This window comes from Oncorhynchus kisutch, linkage group LG11, assembly GCF_002021735.2.
Source record: "Oncorhynchus kisutch isolate 150728-3 linkage group LG11, Okis_V2, whole genome shotgun sequence".
Taxonomy (NCBI): Eukaryota; Metazoa; Chordata; class Actinopteri; order Salmoniformes; family Salmonidae; genus Oncorhynchus; species Oncorhynchus kisutch.
Window position 1 is genome coordinate 76,373,749 of NC_034184.2, and position 20,000 is coordinate 76,393,748.

The 20,000-nt window shown below is 48.2% G+C and overlaps 1 protein-coding gene across 1 annotated transcript in view; it reads right to left on the reverse strand.

The window, feature by feature from the left end:
- Positions 1-20,000, reverse strand: part of LOC109900125 (contactin-associated protein-like 2) — a 116,284-nt gene that overhangs the window by 39,862 nt on the left and 56,422 nt on the right. The window contains exons 9-13 of the mRNA XM_031835027.1: positions 19,266-19,354; positions 18,188-18,335; positions 12,411-12,641; positions 11,732-11,865; positions 11,362-11,455 (exon numbers count right to left, since the gene is read on the reverse strand). Of these exons, the coding sequence (XP_031690887.1) occupies positions 11,362-11,455; positions 11,732-11,865; positions 12,411-12,641; positions 18,188-18,335; positions 19,266-19,354 (696 nt within the window). The remainder of the gene's footprint in view (positions 1-11,361; positions 11,456-11,731; positions 11,866-12,410; positions 12,642-18,187; positions 18,336-19,265; positions 19,355-20,000) is intronic.

Genomic DNA, 20,000 nt, shown 5'->3' on the forward strand with positions numbered 1-20,000 from the left:
ATATTTTCAAGCATAGTAGTGGCTGCATCATGTTATGGGTATGCTTGGAATCGTGAAGGACTGAGGAGTTTTTCAGGATAAAAGAAACGGAATGTAGCTAAGCACAGGCAAAATCCTAGAGGAAAACCTGGTTCAGTCTGCTGTCCCCCAGACACTGGGAGATGAATTCACCTTTCTGCAGGACAATTACCTAAAACACAAGGCCAAATCTACACTGGAGTTGCTTACCAAGAAGACAGTGAATGTTCCTGAATGGCCGAGTTACAATTTTGACTTAAAATATAAGGCACGACCTCAAAATGGTTGTTTAGCAATCTGCTTATTCTCATTATTAAACTACCTTTCGGGCTGTGGCAGCCTCCAGTGAAAGGAATGACCCGGCGCTCCACATTCTATTCCTCAGTGGATAGTGTGAGGAGGTCCAGACGGAGTTGGCATGTCGGGATGACAATATTTCCTTTAACACTCTCATCGCGATGGCCATCCGTCTGGAAAATATTCTTCTGGAGCGCCGGTGTCCACCTTGCCCCTCGCCTCTCTCCTTTGGCTGTACTGAGGCAGAGCCTGAACCCATGGAGGTAGGGGCCACACACCTCTCCGCGGCAGAGCTGCATCGCCGGAGACAAATTGTGCCAGATCCCAATGGTCGTGTATCCAGGGCAGGAGAGGAGAGCGGGTATGAAGTTAAGTTCAGGGAGGATGTGAGGGCCTGGTCGATGAAGATCACTACAAATGAAGAGACCACTACAAATGAAGAGACCACTACAAATGAAGAGACCACTACAAATTAAGAGATCACTACAAATTAAGAGACCACTACAAATGAAGAGACCACTACAAATTAAGAGACCAGTCCAAATTAAGAGACCACTACAAATTAAGAGACTACTACAAATTAAGAGACCACTACAAATTAAGAGACTACTACAAATTAAGAGACCACTACAAATTAAGAGACCACTCTTAATGTAGCCTACTGATACACTAATGATAGTATGATAATAGAGTATTTTCTTTGTAAAGGTGGAGAAGGAAGCAGCAGCAGCACTAGAGAGGTGGAGAAGGAAGCAGCAGCAGCACTAGAGAGGTGGAGAAGGAAGCAGCAGCAGCACTAGAGAGGTGGAGAAGGAAGCAGCAGCAGCACTAGAGCTTCAGGTGCTCCTGCAGAACTGGAGGTGGTGGTCAGTTCAGAGTCAGATTCAGAGCAGGAACCTTCAGGTAAAACTGAAGAGCACAAACCTAAACATGGAGGCTATGATTTCAGATTCATATGTGCTTTATTTATGGGATTATCAGTAGGACTGAAACCGGGGGGCATACAATCGATGACTGCACAACTTATACAAGTTTAGGTTATTTACAATGTTAATCTCGTTCTGCAGAGCAACCAGATGTGCAGAGAGAGAGAGAGAGAGAGAGAGAGAGAGACAGAGAGACAGAGGCAGAGAGACAGAGACAGACAGAGAGAGAGAGAGACAGAGAGAGAGAGAGAGAGAGAGAGAGAGAGAGAGAGAGAGAGAGAGAGAGAGAGAGAGAGAGAGAGAGAGAGACAGAGACTGAGAGGCAGAGAGACAGAGACAGACAGAGAGAGAGAGAGAGAGACAGAGAGAGAGAGAGACAGAGAGAGAGAGAGAGACAGAGAGAGAGAGAGAGAGAGAGACAGAGAGAGAGAGAGAGAGAGAGAGAGAGAGTGTGCAGTTAAAATTGGCAAAAAACACACACATTTCTTCACACAGGGTTGTGGGGTGAGACGGGGATGCAGCTTAAGCCCCACCCTCTTCAACATATATATTAACGAATTGGCGCGGGCACTAGAAAAGTCTGCAGCACCCAGCCTCACCCTACTAGAATCCGAAGTCAAATGTCTACTGTTTGCTGATGATCTGGTGCTTCTGTCACCAACCAAAGAGGGCCTACAGCAGCACCTAGAGCTTCTGAACAGATTCTGCCAGACCTGGACCCTGACAGTAAATCTCAGTAAGACCAAAATAATGGTGTTCCAAAAAAGGTCCAGTCGCCAGGACCAAAATGACAAATTCCATCTAGCCACTGTTGCCCTAGAGCACACAAAAAACTATAAATACCTTGGCCTAAACATCAGCGCCACAGGTAACTTCCACAAAGCTGTGAATGATCTGAGAGACAAGGCAAGAAGGGCATTCTATGCCATCAAAAGGAACATACAGTAAGTATCCAACTACAGCAATTTTTGCAATTCGTTCCAGTCATTGGCAGCAGAGAACTGGATGGAAAGGTGGCCAAAGGAGGTGTTGGCTTTGGGGATGACCAGTGAGATATACCTGCTGGAGCGCGTGCTACGGGTGGGTGTTGCACGCGCTCCAACAGGTATATAGTACACAACTGTTTCCAGGCCTGCATGCCTCCTTTGACTCTTTGAGGAGTTTGTAGTTATTGGTAAATGTGGGCTTAGCTACAGAGAAATACAGACACGAAGCTGCATATAACTTGGAAAACATGGCCGTCAATCATGGCATGTTTCTTGAGCTTATATTGTTGCTAAGCAATTATGATGTCTGCCGACAAGAGCATGTTAGTGGAGCATTGAGAAGAGCAAGAAGCAGATGGGAAGTAAAGGAAGAGGGTCCTTGGTAACTATGACGTCCAAAACAACAGCAAATAAAGTCATTAAAGTCATCAGAATGTTGATTCAGCAGACAATTGCTGTTGAAGTGAGAAAGACAGGGATGTTCTCAATACAAAATGGGCCCTACACAGGATTTAACATCCAAACACCAGTGTGCAGTAGTTCCGTGATATGTCACTGATGTTGTCCACGAGAGACTCATTGCGGTCAATGACTGTGAGTCATCAACTGGACAGTACTTTGTAGACCTTGTGAAACAGACCCGTGAGAAGGTGTACAGAGATATCAAACAGTGTGTTGGTAGTGCAACAGACAGAGAAGCTAATATGCAGGGACAATACGGGGGTTCTCTGCGTCGCTCACAGGAGAGTCTCCTAACCAAGTAACCATATGGTGTTACTCACATGTCCTCAACCTTGTGCTAACTGACACCACTGGGGTTGTTGGGGCAAGTGAATCCCTTTTCTCACTATTGAATGACATTGCAGTGTTCGTTCGAGATTCCTACAAGCTCATGAAGCTATGGGAGGAAACCAGTGAGGACAGAAGACACAGACGGCTTGATGTAATTGGTGAAACACGCTGGTGGGCCAAAGACGAGGCCTTGAAGAAAGTATTTGGAAGCTTTGCAAAGCCTGACCGTGCACTTTACACGGATGTGGTCATCACTATGGAAAGAATTGAAAAGGATGTGACCATAAAACCTGCCATCAGAAGCAAGGCCCAGGGGTACAAGGATGCTCTCCTAAAGTATGAAACCATACTTACAGCTGGGGTTTTTCCTCAGGGTTTTTGAGCAGACGTCCCCTCTCTCAAAATACTTGCAAATAAGTGGCATGGATATCGTGACAGCACAGCACTTGGTGACGGCAGTAGACAACTTTGTTGAGTGAGCCAATGGCATTCTGGAAGAGCTGTGATGTCGAAGCTCAGACTGCTCTCCCAGAGAAGAGAACAAAAAAACAGAAGAGAAAACCAGGTGTGTTGGCAGAAGACGAGCCCTTTGCTAATGCAGACATGGATTACAAAATCAAGATCCACAATGTGGTACTGGACACTGTTGTTGAATGTATTCACTGACGTTATGCAGCAGATGCAGTGCTGTGTGCAGATGTCTCCTGCATGAATCCTGAAGCATTTTCCTGAGATCAGAGAAGAGGGCCTTCCAAAGACAGCCATGAAGGAGCTCAGCGACTGCTTACTGGAATTTGATGAACATGCCACTGTTGAGGCATTGCAGGCTGAACTGATCAGCCTTGCACAACAGTGGGGAAGACTGAAACAGTCAATTGGAGGAGTACAACACCAGGGCCACCCCCGCCAGTGATGAATCATGGGAAGGCTTTGAGGATCCTGATGAAAGTGTGGAGTACTGGAATTTGATGAACATGCCACTGTTGAGGCATTGCAGGCTGAACTGATCAGCCTTGCACAACAGTGGGGAAGACTGAAACAGTCAATTGGAGGAGTACAACACCAGGGCCACCCCCGCCAGTGATGAATCATGGGAAGGCTTTGAGGATCCTGATGAAAGTGTGGAGTTGGTGAGCAGAAGTTGTTCCTCATGTAAAAACTGCCCGATATGCTGCTATCTTCTCCTCTCAGAAGAATCTGCTCACAGATGCGTATCACATCATTGGTTTGGGCTACAAGTTACTCCTCACCCTATCCATCACTCAGGTGGCTTGTGAGAGGACCTTCTCCACCCTGAGATTCGTGAAGAACCACCTAAGAACCTCTCTCACTCAAGAGAACCTTGAAGGGTTCATTTTGATGGTAACAGAGAAGGAGATTCTTAGGGGACTTGACAAAGATGATATCATTGACAAGATGTCAGAGAGCAGTGAGTTACTGTGCCACCTACTGATTTACTAGTGGTAATTACTTCCGGGTTACTCTGAACAGATGTTTTTTGGACTTTCGTATTATACTTGCAGTTATGTAGCCAATGTTCAATTTCATTGACTGAGTGTATAGATGTGTTTATTGTTGTGCTGTTTGCTTTATGGACACCAGTGAGTGAACATTGTAATCTACATTTTTTTGTTGTAGAGGAGTGCTTTTTCAACTTTTGTATTATACATTGTTGTAGCTTATGTTCACGTTCGGTGTCTGCGTGAAGTTTTTTTATACTTTTGATACGCTGGAATATAAAGATAATCATTTGAACATTTGAAATAACTCTGTATATCTCATTCTCTTTTTAAAAAGTGGAGGCTAATGGTTTTGTGTGTCTAGCCTTGTATATTTGTATGTGCTATGATTGGTCTATTCCTAGTGAGTGTTTGAGGGTGCACCCACAGCCATAGCATACCTAGCAAAACTCAGTGTTCAGATAGGCTACTTGTTGGTCAGTCCCAAATGTTTGTATTTTGTAATGTGGATAACTTTCTTCCCAGATGAACATAGTGGCCAAATGTATAACTAGTTTGGTACCCGTTACATCAACAAATAGGGTTAGCCTACAAAATTAGCTGTCTGGTAGTTTGCGTGAACAGGGTGGCCTGGGATGGAGTCAAATTCCTGGCCTGAATTATAATTTCAGTCCGCCCCTGGTCTGATGAGTCCAAATTTGAGATTTTTGGTTCCAACCGCCGTGTCTGTGAGACACAGAGTAGGTGAACGTATGATCTCCGTATGTATGGTTCCCAAGGTGAAGCATGGAAGAGGAAGTGTGATGTAATGGGGGTACTTTGCTGGTGACACTGTCTGTGATTTATTTAGAATTCAAGGCACACTTAACCAGCATGGCTACCACAGAATTCAGAAGCGATACGCCATCCCATTTGGTTTGGGCTTAGTGGGATTATCATTTGTTTTTCAACAGGACAATGACCCAACACACCTCCAGCCTGTGTAAGGGCTATTTGACCAAGAAGGAGAGTGATGGAGTGCTGCATCAGATGACCTGGCCTCCACAATCACCCGACCTCAACCCAATTGAGATGGTTTGGGATGAGTTGAACCACAGAGTGAAGGAAAAGCATCCAACAAGTGTTCAGCATATGTGGGAACTCCTTCAAGACTGTTGGAAAAACATTCCAGGTGAAGCTGATTGAGAGAATGCCAAGAGTGTGCAAAGCTGTCATCAAGGCCCACTATGTCAACTCCTGCACCGTATGTATCCAATCCAAATCTCCCTGGCGCGCTCCAGCAGGGAAACTACTTCCCCTTCCTGTGCCTAAGCGGCCTTGGTCACATCTGTCCATAGACTTTGTAAATTATCTCTCCCTTTTTGATGGTTTTACAACCTCCGCCCACGCGAGGCTCCAGCGTACTGTCCATCCTGGTGACCACGTCTGGATCTCCACCAGGAAACTCCTGCTCCGCCTACCCTGCCGGAAGCTGAGCCCCCGGTTTGTGGGACCCTTCCGACACCCACGCGAGGCTCCAGCGTACTGTCCATCCTGGTGACCGCGTCTGGATCTCCACCAGGAAACTCCTGCTCCGCCTACCCTGCCGGAAGCTGAGCCCCCGGTTTGTGGGACCCTTCCGACACCCACGCGAGGCTCCAGCGTACTGTCCATCCTGGTGACCGCGTCTGGATCTCCACCAGGAAACTCCTGCTCCGCCTACCCTGCCGGAAGCTGAGCCCCCGGTTTGTGGGACCCTTCCGACACCCACGCGAGGCTCCAGCGTACTGTCCATCCTGGTGACCGCGTCTGGATCTCCACCAGGAAACTCCTGCTGCGCCTACCCTGCCGGAAGCTGAGCCCCCGGTTTGTGGGACCCTTCCGACACCCACGCGAGGCTCCAGCGTACTGTCCATCCTGGTGACCACGTCTGGATCTCCACCAGGAAACTCCTGCTCCGCCTACCCTGCCGGAAGCTGAGCCCCCGGTTTGTGGGACCCTTCCGACACCCACGCGAGGCTCCAGCGTACTGTCCATCCTGGTGACCGCGTCTGGATCTCCACCAGGAAACTCCTGCTCCGCCTACCCTGCCGGAAGCTGAGCCCCCGGTTTGTGGGACCCTTCCGACACCCACGCGAGGCTCCAGCGTACTGTCCATCCTGGTGACCGCGTCTGGATCTCCACCAGGAAACTCCTGCTCCGCCTACCCTGCCGGAAGCTGAGCCCCCGGTTTGTGGGACCCTTCCGACACCCACGCGAGGCTCCAGCGTACTGTCCATCCTGGTGACCGCGTCTGGATCTCCACCAGGAAACTCCTGCTGCGCCTACCCTGCCGGAAGCTGAGCCCCCGGTTTGTGGGACCCTTCCGACACCCACGCGAGGCTCCAGCGTACTGTCCATCCTGGTGACCGCGTCTGGATCTCCACCAGGAAACTCCTGCTCCGCCTACCCTGCCGGAAGCTGAGCCCCCGGTTTGTGGGACCCTTCCGACACCCACGCGAGGCTCCAGCGTACTGTCCATCCTGGTGACCGCGTCTGGATCTCCACCAGGAAACTCCTGCTCCGCCTACCCTGCCGGAAGCTGAGCCCCCGGTTTGTGGGACCCTTCCGACACCCACGCGAGGCTCCAGCGTACTGTCCATCCTGGTGACCGCGTCTGGATCTCCACCAGGAAACTCCTGCTGCGCCTACCCTGCCGGAAGCTGAGCCCCCGGTTTGTGGGACCCTTCCGACACCCACGCGAGGCTCCAGCGTACTGTCCATCCTGGTGACCGCGTCTGGATCTCCACCAGGAAACCCCTGCTCCGCCTACCCTGCCGGAAGCTGAGCCCCCGGTTTGTGGGACCCTTCCGACACCCACGCGAGGCTCCAGCGTACTGTCCATCCTGGTGACCGCGTCTGGATCTCCACCAGGAAACTCCTGCTCCGCCTACCCTGCCTGAAGCTGAGCCCCCGGTTTGTGGGACCCTTCCGACACCCACGCGAGGCTCCAGCGTACTGTCCATCCTGGTGACCGCGTCTGGATCTCCACCAGGAAACTCCTGCTCCGCCTACCCTGCCGGAAGCTGAGCCCCCGGTTTGTGGGACCCTTCCGACACCCACGCGAGGCTCCAGCGTACTGTCCATCCTGGTGACCGCGTCTGGATCTCCACCAGGAAACTCCTGCTGCGCCTACCCTGCCGGAAGCTGAGCCCCCGGTTTGTGGGACCCTTCCGACACCCACGCGAGGCTCCAGCGTACTGTCCATCCTGGTGACCGCGTCTGGATCTCCACCAGGAAACTCCTGCTCCGCCTACCCTGCCGGAAGCTGAGCCCCCGGTTTGTGGGACCCTTCCGACACCCACGCGAGGCTCCAGCGTACTGTCCATCCTGGTGACCGCGTCTGGATCTCCACCAGGAAACTCCTGCTCCGCCTACCCTGCCGGAAGCTGAGCCCCCGGTTTGTGGGACCCTTCCGACACCCACGCGAGGCTCCAGCGTACTGTCCATCCTGGTGACCGCGTCTGGATCTCCACCAGGAAACTCCTGCTGCGCCTACCCTGCCGGAAGCTGAGCCCCCGGTTTGTGGGACCCTTCCGACACCCACGCGAGGCTCCAGCGTACTGTCCATCCTGGTGACCGCGTCTGGATCTCCACCAGGAAACCCCTGCTCCGCCTACCCTGCCGGAAGCTGAGCCCCCGGTTTGTGGGACCCTTCCGACACCCACGCGAGGCTCCAGCGTACTGTCCATCCTGGTGACCGCGTCTGGATCTCCACCAGGAAACTCCTGCTCCGCCTACCCTGCCTGAAGCTGAGCCCCCGGTTTGTGGGACCCTTCCGACACCCACGCGAGGCTCCAGCGTACTGTCCATCCTGGTGACCGCGTCTGGATCTCCACCAGGAAACTCCTGCTCCGCCTACCCTGCCGGAAGCTGAGCCCCCGGTTTGTGGGACCCTTCCGACACCCACGCGAGGCTCCAGCGTACTGTCCATCCTGGTGACTGTGTCTGACTCTCCACCAGGAAACTCCTGCTCCGCCTACCCTGCCGGAAGCTGAGCCCCCGGTTTGTGGGACCCTTCCGACACCCACACGAGGCTCCAGCGCACTGTCCATTCTGGTGACCGCGTCTGGCTCTCCACCAGGAAACTCCTGCTCCGCCTACCCTGCCGGAAGCTGAGCCCCCGGTTTGTGGGACCCTTGCGACACCCACACGAGGCTCCAGCGCACTGTCCATCCTGGTGACCGCGTCTGGCTCTCCACCAGGAAACTCCTGCTCCGCCTACCCTGCCGGATGCTGAGCCCCCGGTTTGTGGGACCCTTCAAGGTCTTCTGAAGGGTTAATAAGGTGATTTACCGTATACAATTCCCCACCAACTACCAGATCTCAACCTCTTTTCATGTTTCTCTCCTCAGGCAGGAAGCAAATGTGAAATAAGTGCACTCAGGCCTGAGCTTCCAGAAGGTCAAAGGTAATTACTTTAAGGAGCAGTTATCTCTCTGTGGGTCTAACCCCAAGAAGTTCTGGAAAACGGTAAAGACCTGGAGAATAAACCCTCCTCCTCACAGCTGCCCATGTCCCTTAATTGTGATGATATGGTTGAGTTGAGTTCATTTTATTTTTTACAGGGACAGTGTACATTAATCAACGTTTCAGTAAAAGTGCCGGTTTTAGCCAGCCAGCAATTTTTCAACCGCAGTCCCTGGGCAGGTTATTAAAAACAATTACAATATAGACAATAGCAACATAGGACAAGCAAGACATAGCATACAGACAGAGCAACAAAGGACAAGCAAGACATAGCATACAGACAGAGCAACATAGAACAAAAAGCAGCAAGCAAAATTAATAAAAGCAACAAAGTGTTTCCACACCTCACAAGCTACAGACAACAGGGAAAGCAGCAACACACAGCTAGGGACCATGTTCACAAGTCTGATTGACCTTTAGCCATGTCTTCAAGCCTTTTCTGAAAGTGTGATATGTGGTGCAGTTATGTGTGTCTGATGGCAGTGTATTCCAGACATGGGAAGCTCTCACAGAGAAAGCGGATTTACTAAAGGTGCTTTTCCTTAAGGGAACTATACAGTCACCTCTCATGGCAGACCTTGTGGATCTGCTGCCATATGTTTGGATTTTCTGTTTAACAAAACTACTGAGTGGAGGGGGAGCCAGGCCATTTAGGATCTTGAATACAAGACATGCGTCGGTGTATTGTACAAGATTTTCCCAACTCAAGAGCTCATGCTTTCTAAGGATGTGACAATGATGATGGCTATTGGGCTTCCTATCAAGCACTTTGAGAGCCTGTTTGTAGACAGACTGAATAGGTTTTAATGTTGTACAGCAAGCTTGGGCCCAACTAGTCAAGCAGTATGTTAAGTGGGGGAGTATCATAGATTTGAAGTACAGTTTTGCTACCTCTGTAGTCAAACAATTTCGTATACATTTGAAAATAGCTAGGTTGAATTTGGTTATTTGATTGACCTTTTTCACATGCTTTTTAAAAGAGAGGTTGGAATCAAGTATGATGCCAAGGTACTTAAAATCAGATACCACCTGGAGCTTCTCCCCTGACACATAGACATCTGGCTCAGTAGCATCTGTTGCCCTCTTTGTGAAGAACATGCAGACAGTTTTTTCCACATTGAGATGCAAACACGAGTCACTGAGCCACTTTATAACCTGGACCATTACAGTAGTGAGTTCTTGTGCAGCTTGTTGTTTGCTCTTTGCACATATATCACTGTATCATCTGCATACATCAAACTGTAATCACTAACCTCCCATGGACAAAGGTTTTGAAAGTTCCCTCTTCAAGTATTGAGAGCAAGAATATGCTGTTTCTGAGTGGTGTGCCAGAATGCTGGTCAGAACTGAACTGCAAAGAGACCCTTGTCTACTTTGGCATATGAACACACTCTTCTGTATATAGCATATCATTTTTAGTTCAACCTTTGTTGTTTTTGTTGTTGCCTAAAGTCCATTTGGAAATAAATCCAGATTGTGAAATACATAATTGTGTATGAATTATGTTTTGAAAATACAAACTGGGCGAGGTGGTGAGTTTGGCCTCTGTTGTGTCCTTCAGTCTTAAAATGGCAGCTCTGCAGTTCCAGATGGGGTTATGTTGGTGTGTGTGTGTGTGTGTGTGTGTGTGCATGAGCGTGTGTGACAAGGAAAGGGGCATTATTCCCTGTGGTATTAGTCTGCTGTACATCTTGCTAGGAAGGGAACTCAGCCATTCCTTCTACCTCACTGACTGCCACCAGCCCAGAACAGAGCAGGACAACCAAGAGTCATGGAAACCAGGAGTCATGGAAACCAGGAGTCGTGGAAACCAGGAGTCATGGAAACCAGGAGACATGGAAACCAGGAGTCATGGAAACCAGGAGTCATGGAAACCAGGAGTCGTGGAAACCAGGAGTCATGGAAACCAGGAGTCGTGGAGAACCAGGAGTCATGGAGAACCAGGAGTCATGGAAACCAGGAGGATTGGAAACCAAAGCAGTGACCAGGAGTAAGGAATACTATACTGCACTAAAGTCTTGTTCAGGAGGGCACAACATTGTGAATGTTGCAGATAGAAATGTATTGTATAGAGCTGACATGAATCCCTATTATTCTACAGAGGGGCATGCCTGTTCTAAATAACATATTTACATCTGAAGCAAAAGGTACCCATTGAACATGTTACAGAAACCAAACCAGACTAAAATGTGTGAAAACCCTGTCTGGCAACAATAGACCTCTTCCATGACTGTGTCCTGGTGAAAAACAGTCTTCTAGTTCCCTCTAGTGGACACACAGCACAACTACAATACATCTGTACAGCTCCTGTTGCTGCTCTCTGAATAAGCCTACATTCTCTGCCAGGGCCAAGCAGACCTCTGTCAAATACACGTATGCGATGCCTGTACTCACCAAATACCTTCCCCAGGAACAATGTCTTGACCAGGTTGAGCTGTGTGTCTGATGCCTCTGGGAGAGAGTAGCTGACAGGGGGGTAGTGGTCCAACTGGAGACGAAGAGAGCATGAGGGAGAGAGAGAAGATCATGATGCAAACCACTGAACCATTTCCATAGTCAATCATCAACATCATTGTGGATCTTTGTACAAACGGGCCTTCTCATATCCATGAAGCATCAAGCCATTGTAAATCCCTCAAGTCCTGTGACAATTAGAGAGGCTTTTGTCTCCCTCTTGTGGTTAGAAATGGACATGTCTGAAGTCATCATAGACTATGCTTGGACGGCGGAGAGAAGGTGTGTGTGTGTGTGTGTGTGTGCATACCTGTATGGTGATAGTCCTGTTGATTCTGGACATGTTGATAGTGTGTGGCTGTCCGTTGGCTAGGTTACGCTGGTCCACGTCTATGGTGAACGGCTCCTTGAGACCGCCCAGGTTATACCGCACCTGGAGAGTTCCTACACACACACACACACACACACACACACACAAACACACACACACACACACACACACACACACACACACACACACACACACACACACACACACACACACACACACACACACACACACACACACACACACATAATGCATTTGCAACATACCTGAGACGCAGAGCCCACGTGTCTGTGTGTGTGTGTTGATAAGTGTGTCTGTATGTGTCAGTGTCTCACCATTCTGCCGTAGCACCAGGTAGTCTTGTGTCTGTATGTGTCAGTGTCTCACCATTCTGCCGTAGCACCAGAGCCAGGTAGTCTTGTGTCTGTATGTGTCAGTGTCTCACCATTCTGCCATAGCACCAGAGCCAGGTCTGTATGTGTCAGTGTCTCACCATTCTGCCGTAGCACCAGAGCCAGGTAGTCTTGTGTCTGTAAGTGTCAGTGTCTCACCATTCTGCCGTAGCACCAGGTAGTCTTGTGTCTGTATGTGTCAGTGTCTCACCATTCTCCCGTAGCACCAGAGCCAGGTAGTCTTGTGTCTGTATGTGTCAGTGTCTCACCATTCTGCCGTAGCACCAGAGCCAGGTAGTCTTGTGTCTTGGAGCTGACGTACAGCAGTATAGCTGGTGTGTTGGACGTACTGAAGCTAAACGCTACTGCTTCTCCTGTCAGATTCACTTCCTGTGCAGTCAAAGGTTGGGCAAGGAACCTTGCGTCCTGATTGGCTGCCGCTGCCTCTGACAGGAAGTTGTATCTCACCAGAGTGCCCGCCTCAAAGAAGCCCCCCACATCTTAGAGAGAGGAGAGAACACATACACGCAGAAGGTCAACTGGTGGGGGCTTTACCGTGAAACGCTTGCTTACAAGACCTTCCCAACAAAGCAGAGTTTAAAATAGTAACACAACAGGAATAAAATAAAATACACAAAAATGGAGCTACAGCCAATGACATTGAGGAGTATACCACATCTTTATTTAACCAGGTAGGCTAGTTGAGAACAAGTTCTCATTTACAACTGCGACCTGGCCAAGACAAAACAACGCAGTTCGACACATACAACAACACAGAGTTACACATGGAATAAACAAAACATACAGTCAATAATACAGTAGAACAAAAGAAAACAAAGAGTCTATATACAGTGAGTACAAATGAGGTAAGTTAAGGAAATAAATAGGCCATGGTGGCGAAGTAATTACAATACAGCAATTAAACACTGGAATGGTAGATGGGGATGAGGTAGGCAGATAGATGGGCTGTTTACAGATGGTCTATGTACAGGTGCAGTGATCTGTGAGCTGCTCTGACAGCTGGTGACATCAGTCACTGGCTTCATTAATAAGTGCATCAATGACATCGTCCCCTACCGTACGTACATGGAAGCCATGGATTACAGGCAACATCCGCACTGAGCTAAAGGCCAGAGCTGCTGTTTTAAAGGAGCGGGACACTAATCCAGACGTTTATAAGAAATCCCGCTATGCCCTCCGACAAACCATCAAACAGGCAAAGTGTCAATACAGGACTAAGATCGAATCCTACTACAACGGCTCATCGGATGTGGCAGGGCTTGTAAACTATCACAGATTACAAAGGGAAACCCAGCAGAGAGCTGCCCAGTGACGCAAGCCTACCAGACGAGCTAAATACCTTTTCGAGTCTAGCAACACTGAACTATGCATGAGAGCACTAACTGTTCTGGACGACTGTGTGATCACGCCCTCCATAGCAAGACCTTTAAACAGGTTAACATTCACAAGGCCGCAGGGGCCAGACAGATTACCAGGTCACGTACTCAGAACATGCGCTGACCAGCTGGCAAGTGTCTTCACTGACATCTCCTTGACCCAGTCTGTAATTTCCAGCAGACCACCATAGTCCCTGTGCCCAAGAACGCCAAAGTAACCTGCCTAAATTACTATCGCCCTGTAGCACTCACATCTGTACCCATGAAATGTTTTGAAAGGCTGGTCATGGCTCACATCAACACCAACATCCCAGACACCCTGGACCCACTCCAATTCGCATACTGCCCCAACAGAGCCATAGATGACACAATCTCTATTGCACTCCACACTGCCCTTTCCCACCTGGACAAAAGGAACAACTACGTGAGAATGCTATTCATTGACTACAGCTCAGCGTTCAACACCATTGTGCCCTCTAAGCTCATCACTAAGCTAAGGATCCTGGGACTAAACACCTCCCTCTGCAACTGGATCCTGGACCTCCTGATGGCCCGCCCCAGGTGGTAAGGGTAGACAACAATACATCCGCCATAGGGGACCCTCAGGGGTGTGTGTTTAGTCACCTCCGGTACTCCCTGTTCACCCATGACTGTGTGGCCACGCACGATTCCAACATCATCATTAAGTTTGCAGACGAAACAACGGCTGTAGGCCTGATCACCGACGACAATTAGACAACCTACATGGAGGAGGTCAGAGACCTGGCCGTGTGGTGCCAGGACTCTCCCTCAGTGTCAGCAAGAAAAGGAGCTGATCATGGACTACAGGAAAAGGAAGGCCGAACACACCTCCATCCCATCGAAGGTGCTGTTGTCGAGCAGGTCGAGAGCTTCAAGTTCCCCAGTGTCCATTCACACATATCAACACAGTCATGAAAAGGGCACGACAACACCTCTTCCCCCTCAGGAGGCTGAAAAGATTTGGCATGGCCCTCAGAACCTCAACATAATTCTACAGCTGCACCACTGAGCACATCTTGACTGGCTGTATCACCGCTTGGTATAGTAAGTGCTTGGCATCCGACCACAACGTGCAACAGAGGGTAGTGCGTACGGCCCAGAAAATCATTGGGGCCAAGCTCCCTGCCATCCAACATCTCTATACCAGGTGGTGTCAGAGGAAGGCCCTAAAAAAAGACTCCAGCCACCCAAGTCATAGACTGTTCTCTCTGCTACTGCACAGCAAACCTGTACTGATGCGCCAAGTTTGGAACCAACAGGACCCTGAACAGCTTCTACCACCAAGCTATAAGACTGCTAAATAGTTAGTTAAATAGTTCACCTGGAGTACTGTATCTATATTGACCCCTTTTGACCACATACGCTGCTGTTGCTGTTTATTATCTACCCTGTTGCCTAGTTACTTTATCCCTAGCTATATGTACAGATCTACCTCAATTACCTCGTAACCCTGCACATCGACTCAGTAGTGGTACACCACGTATATAGCCAAGTTATCATTGTCTCAGTAGTGGTACACCACGTATATAGCCAAGTTATCATTGACTCAGTAGTGGTACACCACGTATATAGCCAAGTTATCATTGACTCAGTAGTGGTACACCACATATATAGCCAAGTTATCATTGACTCAGTAGTGGTACACCACGTATATAGCCAAGTTATCATTGACTCAGTAGTGGTACACCATGTATATAGCCAAGTTATCATTGACTCAGTAGTGGTACACCACGTATATAGCCAAGTTATCATTGACTCAGTAGTGGTACACCACATATATAGCCAAGTTATCATTGACTCAGTAGTGGTACACCACGTATATAGCCAAGTTATCATTGACTCAGTAGTGGTACACCATGTATATAGCCAAGTTATCATTGACTCAGTAGTGGTACACCACGTATATAGCCAAGTTATCATTGACTCAGTAGTGGTACACCACATATATAGCCAAGTTATCGTTACTCATTGTGTATTTATTCCTTGTGTTATTATTTCTCTACTGTTTCAAAAATCTTTCTCTCACTGCATTGTTGGGAAGGGCCCGTAAGACATCTACACCTGTTGTTTACAAAGCATGTGACAAATTTATATACAGGGAGTACAAGTACCAGATCAATGTGCAGAGATATGAGGTATTTGAGGTAGATATGCACATGAAGGCAGGGTAAAGTGACTAGGCATCAGGATAGATAACAATAAGGTATTTGAGGTATATATGTACATGAAGGCAGAGTAAAGTGACTAGACATCAGGATAGATAACAATAAGGTATTTGAGGTAGATATGTACATGAAGGCAGGGTAAAGTGACTAGGCATCAGGATAGATAATAATAGGGTATTAGAGGTAGATATGTACATGAAGGCAGAGTAAAGTGACTAGACATCAGGATAGATAACAATAAGGTATTAGAGGTAGATATGTACATGAAGGCAGGGTAAAGTGACTAGGCATCAGGATAGATAATAATAGGGTATTAGAGGTAGATATGTACATGAAGGCAGAGTAAAGTGACTAGACATCAGGATAGATAACAATAAGGTATTTGAGGTAGATATGTACATGAAGGCAGGGTAAAGTGACTAGGCATCAGGATAGATAACAATACGGTATTAGAGGTAGATATGTACATGAAGGCAGGGTAAAGTGACTAGGCATCAGGATAGATAATAATAGGGTATTAGAGGTAGATATGTACATGAAGGCAGGGTAAAGTGAGTAGGCATCAGGATAGATAACAATAAGCTATTTGAGGTAGATATGTACATGAAGGCAGGGTAAAGTGACTAGGCATCAGGATAGATAATAATAGGGTATTAGAGGTAGATATGTACATGAAGGCAGGGTAAAGTGAGTAGGCATCAGGATAGATAACAATAAGGTATTTGAGGTAGATATATACATGAAGGCAGAGGTAGATATGTACATGTAATGTATGTGTGTTTGTGTTGTGTCGGTATGCATGTGTATGTTGTGTGTGTGTGTGCAAACTGTATGTAGTGTATGTGAATGTGTGTGGGTTTTATGTGGGAGTGTCAATGTAGTGTGTGTGAGTGTGTACACTGAGTCTACAAAACATTAAGAACACCTTCCTAATATTGAGTTGCACCCCACCTTTTGCCCTCAGAACAGCCTCAATTCGTCGGAGCATGGACTCTACAAGGTGTCGAAAGCGTTCCACCACAATTCTGGCCCATGTTGTCTCCAATGCTTCCCACAGTTGTGTCAAGTTGGCTGGATGTCCTTTGGGTGGTGGACCATTCTTGATACACAAGGGAAACTGTGGAGCGTGAAAAATCCTTCTTTAACCCGTCTCCTCCCCTTCATCAGCACTGATTGAAGTGGATTCAACAACTGACATCAATAAGGGATCATAGCTTTCACCTGGATTCACCTGGTCAGTCTGTGACATGGAAAGAGCATGTTTTGTATATTCAGCGTATATGGTGTGGATATAAAGTCTGGTGAGTGTATGTAGGGTCAAGGCAGATAGTGTTGCAGATAGTTTGGGTACCATTAATTTACTATTTAGCAGTCTGGCTTTTTAGCAGTCTTATGGCTTGGGGAAGAAGCTGTCTCGGCCCTAGTGTACTGGGCTGTCCGCACCACCCTGTCTAGCGCTTTGCGGTCCAGGGCGGTGCATTTCCATACCAAGCGGTGATGCAGCCAGTCAAGATGCTCTCGATGGTGCAGCTGTAGGACTTGTTGAGGATCCTAGGGCCCATGCCAAATCTTTCATCCTCCTGAGGGGGAAGAGGCTGTGTTGGTGTGTGTGGACCATGTTAAGTCCTCAGCAATGTGGACGCCAAGGAACTTGAAGCTCTCTTCCTTCTTCCTCCTATAGAGTCCACGATCAGCTCCTTGGTCTTACTGACATTGAGGGAGAGGTTGCTATGTCTGTAACTAGAGGCAGCAGAGATGCTGATGAGAATAGAACATCACCCTCTGTTGTAAGTGGTGTGTGTGTGTGTGTTGTTCATTACGGAGTCATAGTTGTCTGTCTGTGACCCCATGGAATGGCAGTACAGTAGCAGCAGAATGAAATAGTCCTGATAATAATATTCTACCTCAGGAACCAGGTGTAAATAGGGATATAATGGAAATACGCTTTCGCAATTATGACTGATAATAATATTCTTATTCATATTATGACTGCACTCATATGACACAGACAGGAGAACAGAAGGAGCAGGGGGAGAGGATCCTCTGGAGTATCTGAAGGGCATAACACACACTCACGTGTAGATAAATAAACACACACACTAGTTTCCATTACATTCAATACCTCATTTTCAGTTCACACACAGACAGAACACTGAGCAGGTCCTTTCATGTCAGCTACTTTGCATATTCCTGTTTTATGTTTTCTATTCCCACATGCTGTCATCTGACACATACTCCCAGTGTCGTCACCCCCGACTGGAGTAAAACACAGGAAAACAAGCTTAAAGTTTAGGAAACAAATGAATTCATGTGTCAACTCTCTTGCTATGAAGTCTCACTGCGACTGAGAGAAACCAACTCTTACTTCCGAGTAAATGTTGCCGTTCCTCCGTAAACAAAGGCTGCTGGTTACACCGTCCAACATCCTAGCAGTAATTTCAGGGTTTAGCGATTAGCTCTCACCTTTGGTGCAGAAGGGTCCGTCGTATGCCGTGGCAGTGCAGTCACAGGAGTAGCCATTATATTTCTCCACACACTTTCCTCCGTTCCTGCAGTACATCCCATAACTGGTACAATGACCCTGACAGCCTGGCTTTACACCTGGAGTTACCTAGAGAGAGAGAAAGGGATAGAGATGGAGAGAGAGAGATGGAGAGAGAGGGATGGAGATGGAGAGCGATGGAGAGATGGAGAGAGAGGGATGGAGATGGAGAGAGAGGGATGGAGATGGAGAGAGAGGGATGGAGATGGAGAGAGAGGGATGGAGATGGAGAGAGAGATGGAAAGAGAGATGGAGAGAGAGGGATGGAGATGGAGAGAGATGGAAATGGAGAGAGATGGAGAGGGAGAGAGATGGAGAGAGAGATGGAGAGAGATAGGGAGAGAGAGAGATGGAAATGGAGAGAGAGAGATGAAAATGGATAGAGAGATGGTGAGAGAGAGAGATGGAAATGGGGAGAGAGAAGGAGGAGAGATGGAGAGAGAGATGGAAATGGAGAGAGCAATAGGGAGAGAGAGAGAGGGAGGGAGAGAGAGAGAGGGAAATGGAGAGAGAGATAGGGAGAGAGAGAGAGGGAGGGAGAGAGAGAGAGGGAAATGGAGAGAGAGATAGGGAGAGAGAGAGAGAGAGGGAGGGAGAGAGAGAGAGGGAAATGGAGAGAGAGATAGGGAGAGAGAGAGAGGGAAATGGAGAGAGAGATAGGGAGAGAGAGAGGGAAATGGAGAGAGATAGGGAGAGAGAGAGAGGGAAATGGAGAGAGAGATAGGGAGAGAGAGAGAGGGAGGGAGAGAGAGAGATGGAAATGGAGAGAGAGATAGGGAGAGAGAGAGAGGGAAATGGAGAGAGAGATAGGGAGAGAGAGAGAGGGAAATGGAGAGAGAGATAGGGAGAGAGAGAGAGGGAAATGGAGAGAGAGATAGGGAGAGAGAGAGAGAGAGGGAGAGTTTGACTTTTGGATGCTCTTCATTTGCGTTAGTAAAGAGAACAATTTGATGAATTTTTAGATGATGAAATAAAGGAAATCAATCAACCAATCGTCACCTTGGCCCTCTCTTCAAGGTCAAGGGTCACACCATTCATCCTGAGGGAGCGAATGCATCCCAGAAACCCCCTCTGACCCCCTGCTGCACCTAGAGACAGCGAGAGAGAGAAGAGAGAGAACATAGAGAGAGAGAGAACAAAGAGAGATAATATGAATTTTGTGCTAGGAATAGAGATAATTTCCCTCGAGGTTGAGCTTGGGGCATATATGACTGTTGATGGTCGGAGTGACTTAACAGCGCTCCAGCCCTATTTAACCTCACCTTGGCACTTAATTGATATATTAGTGCGGCTGATTGGCTGGAGATGTCACACACCCATTTAGCCAGATCGACATCAGGCAGACATTGTGGCCCTCCAGGACTGGAGTTGCCCACCACTCAAGTCGTGTGCCAGTGTGTGTTAATGTGTGTGTGTGTGTGTGTGTTAATGTGTGTGTGTGTGGTGCACTCCTGGCCTCATTCTGGCTGCCTCCATAGGTAAATGACTCTGTAATGATGTACTAATGAACTAGCATATTATATTCATTAGGACAGCACTATCTAGGGGGAGACCCCCACTTTCATACACCCCACCCCCCACCCCCCCACACACACACCCTCACACACAATATCCAGTAGAATACCTTCCCTCTCTGAGGCACACAGTGCATACCAAGGCCAGGAGAGACATTAGCAAGCATGGTCACAGACCAGAAGACCTACCAGTGGCCCTGCATGAAATGGAAAAGACTGC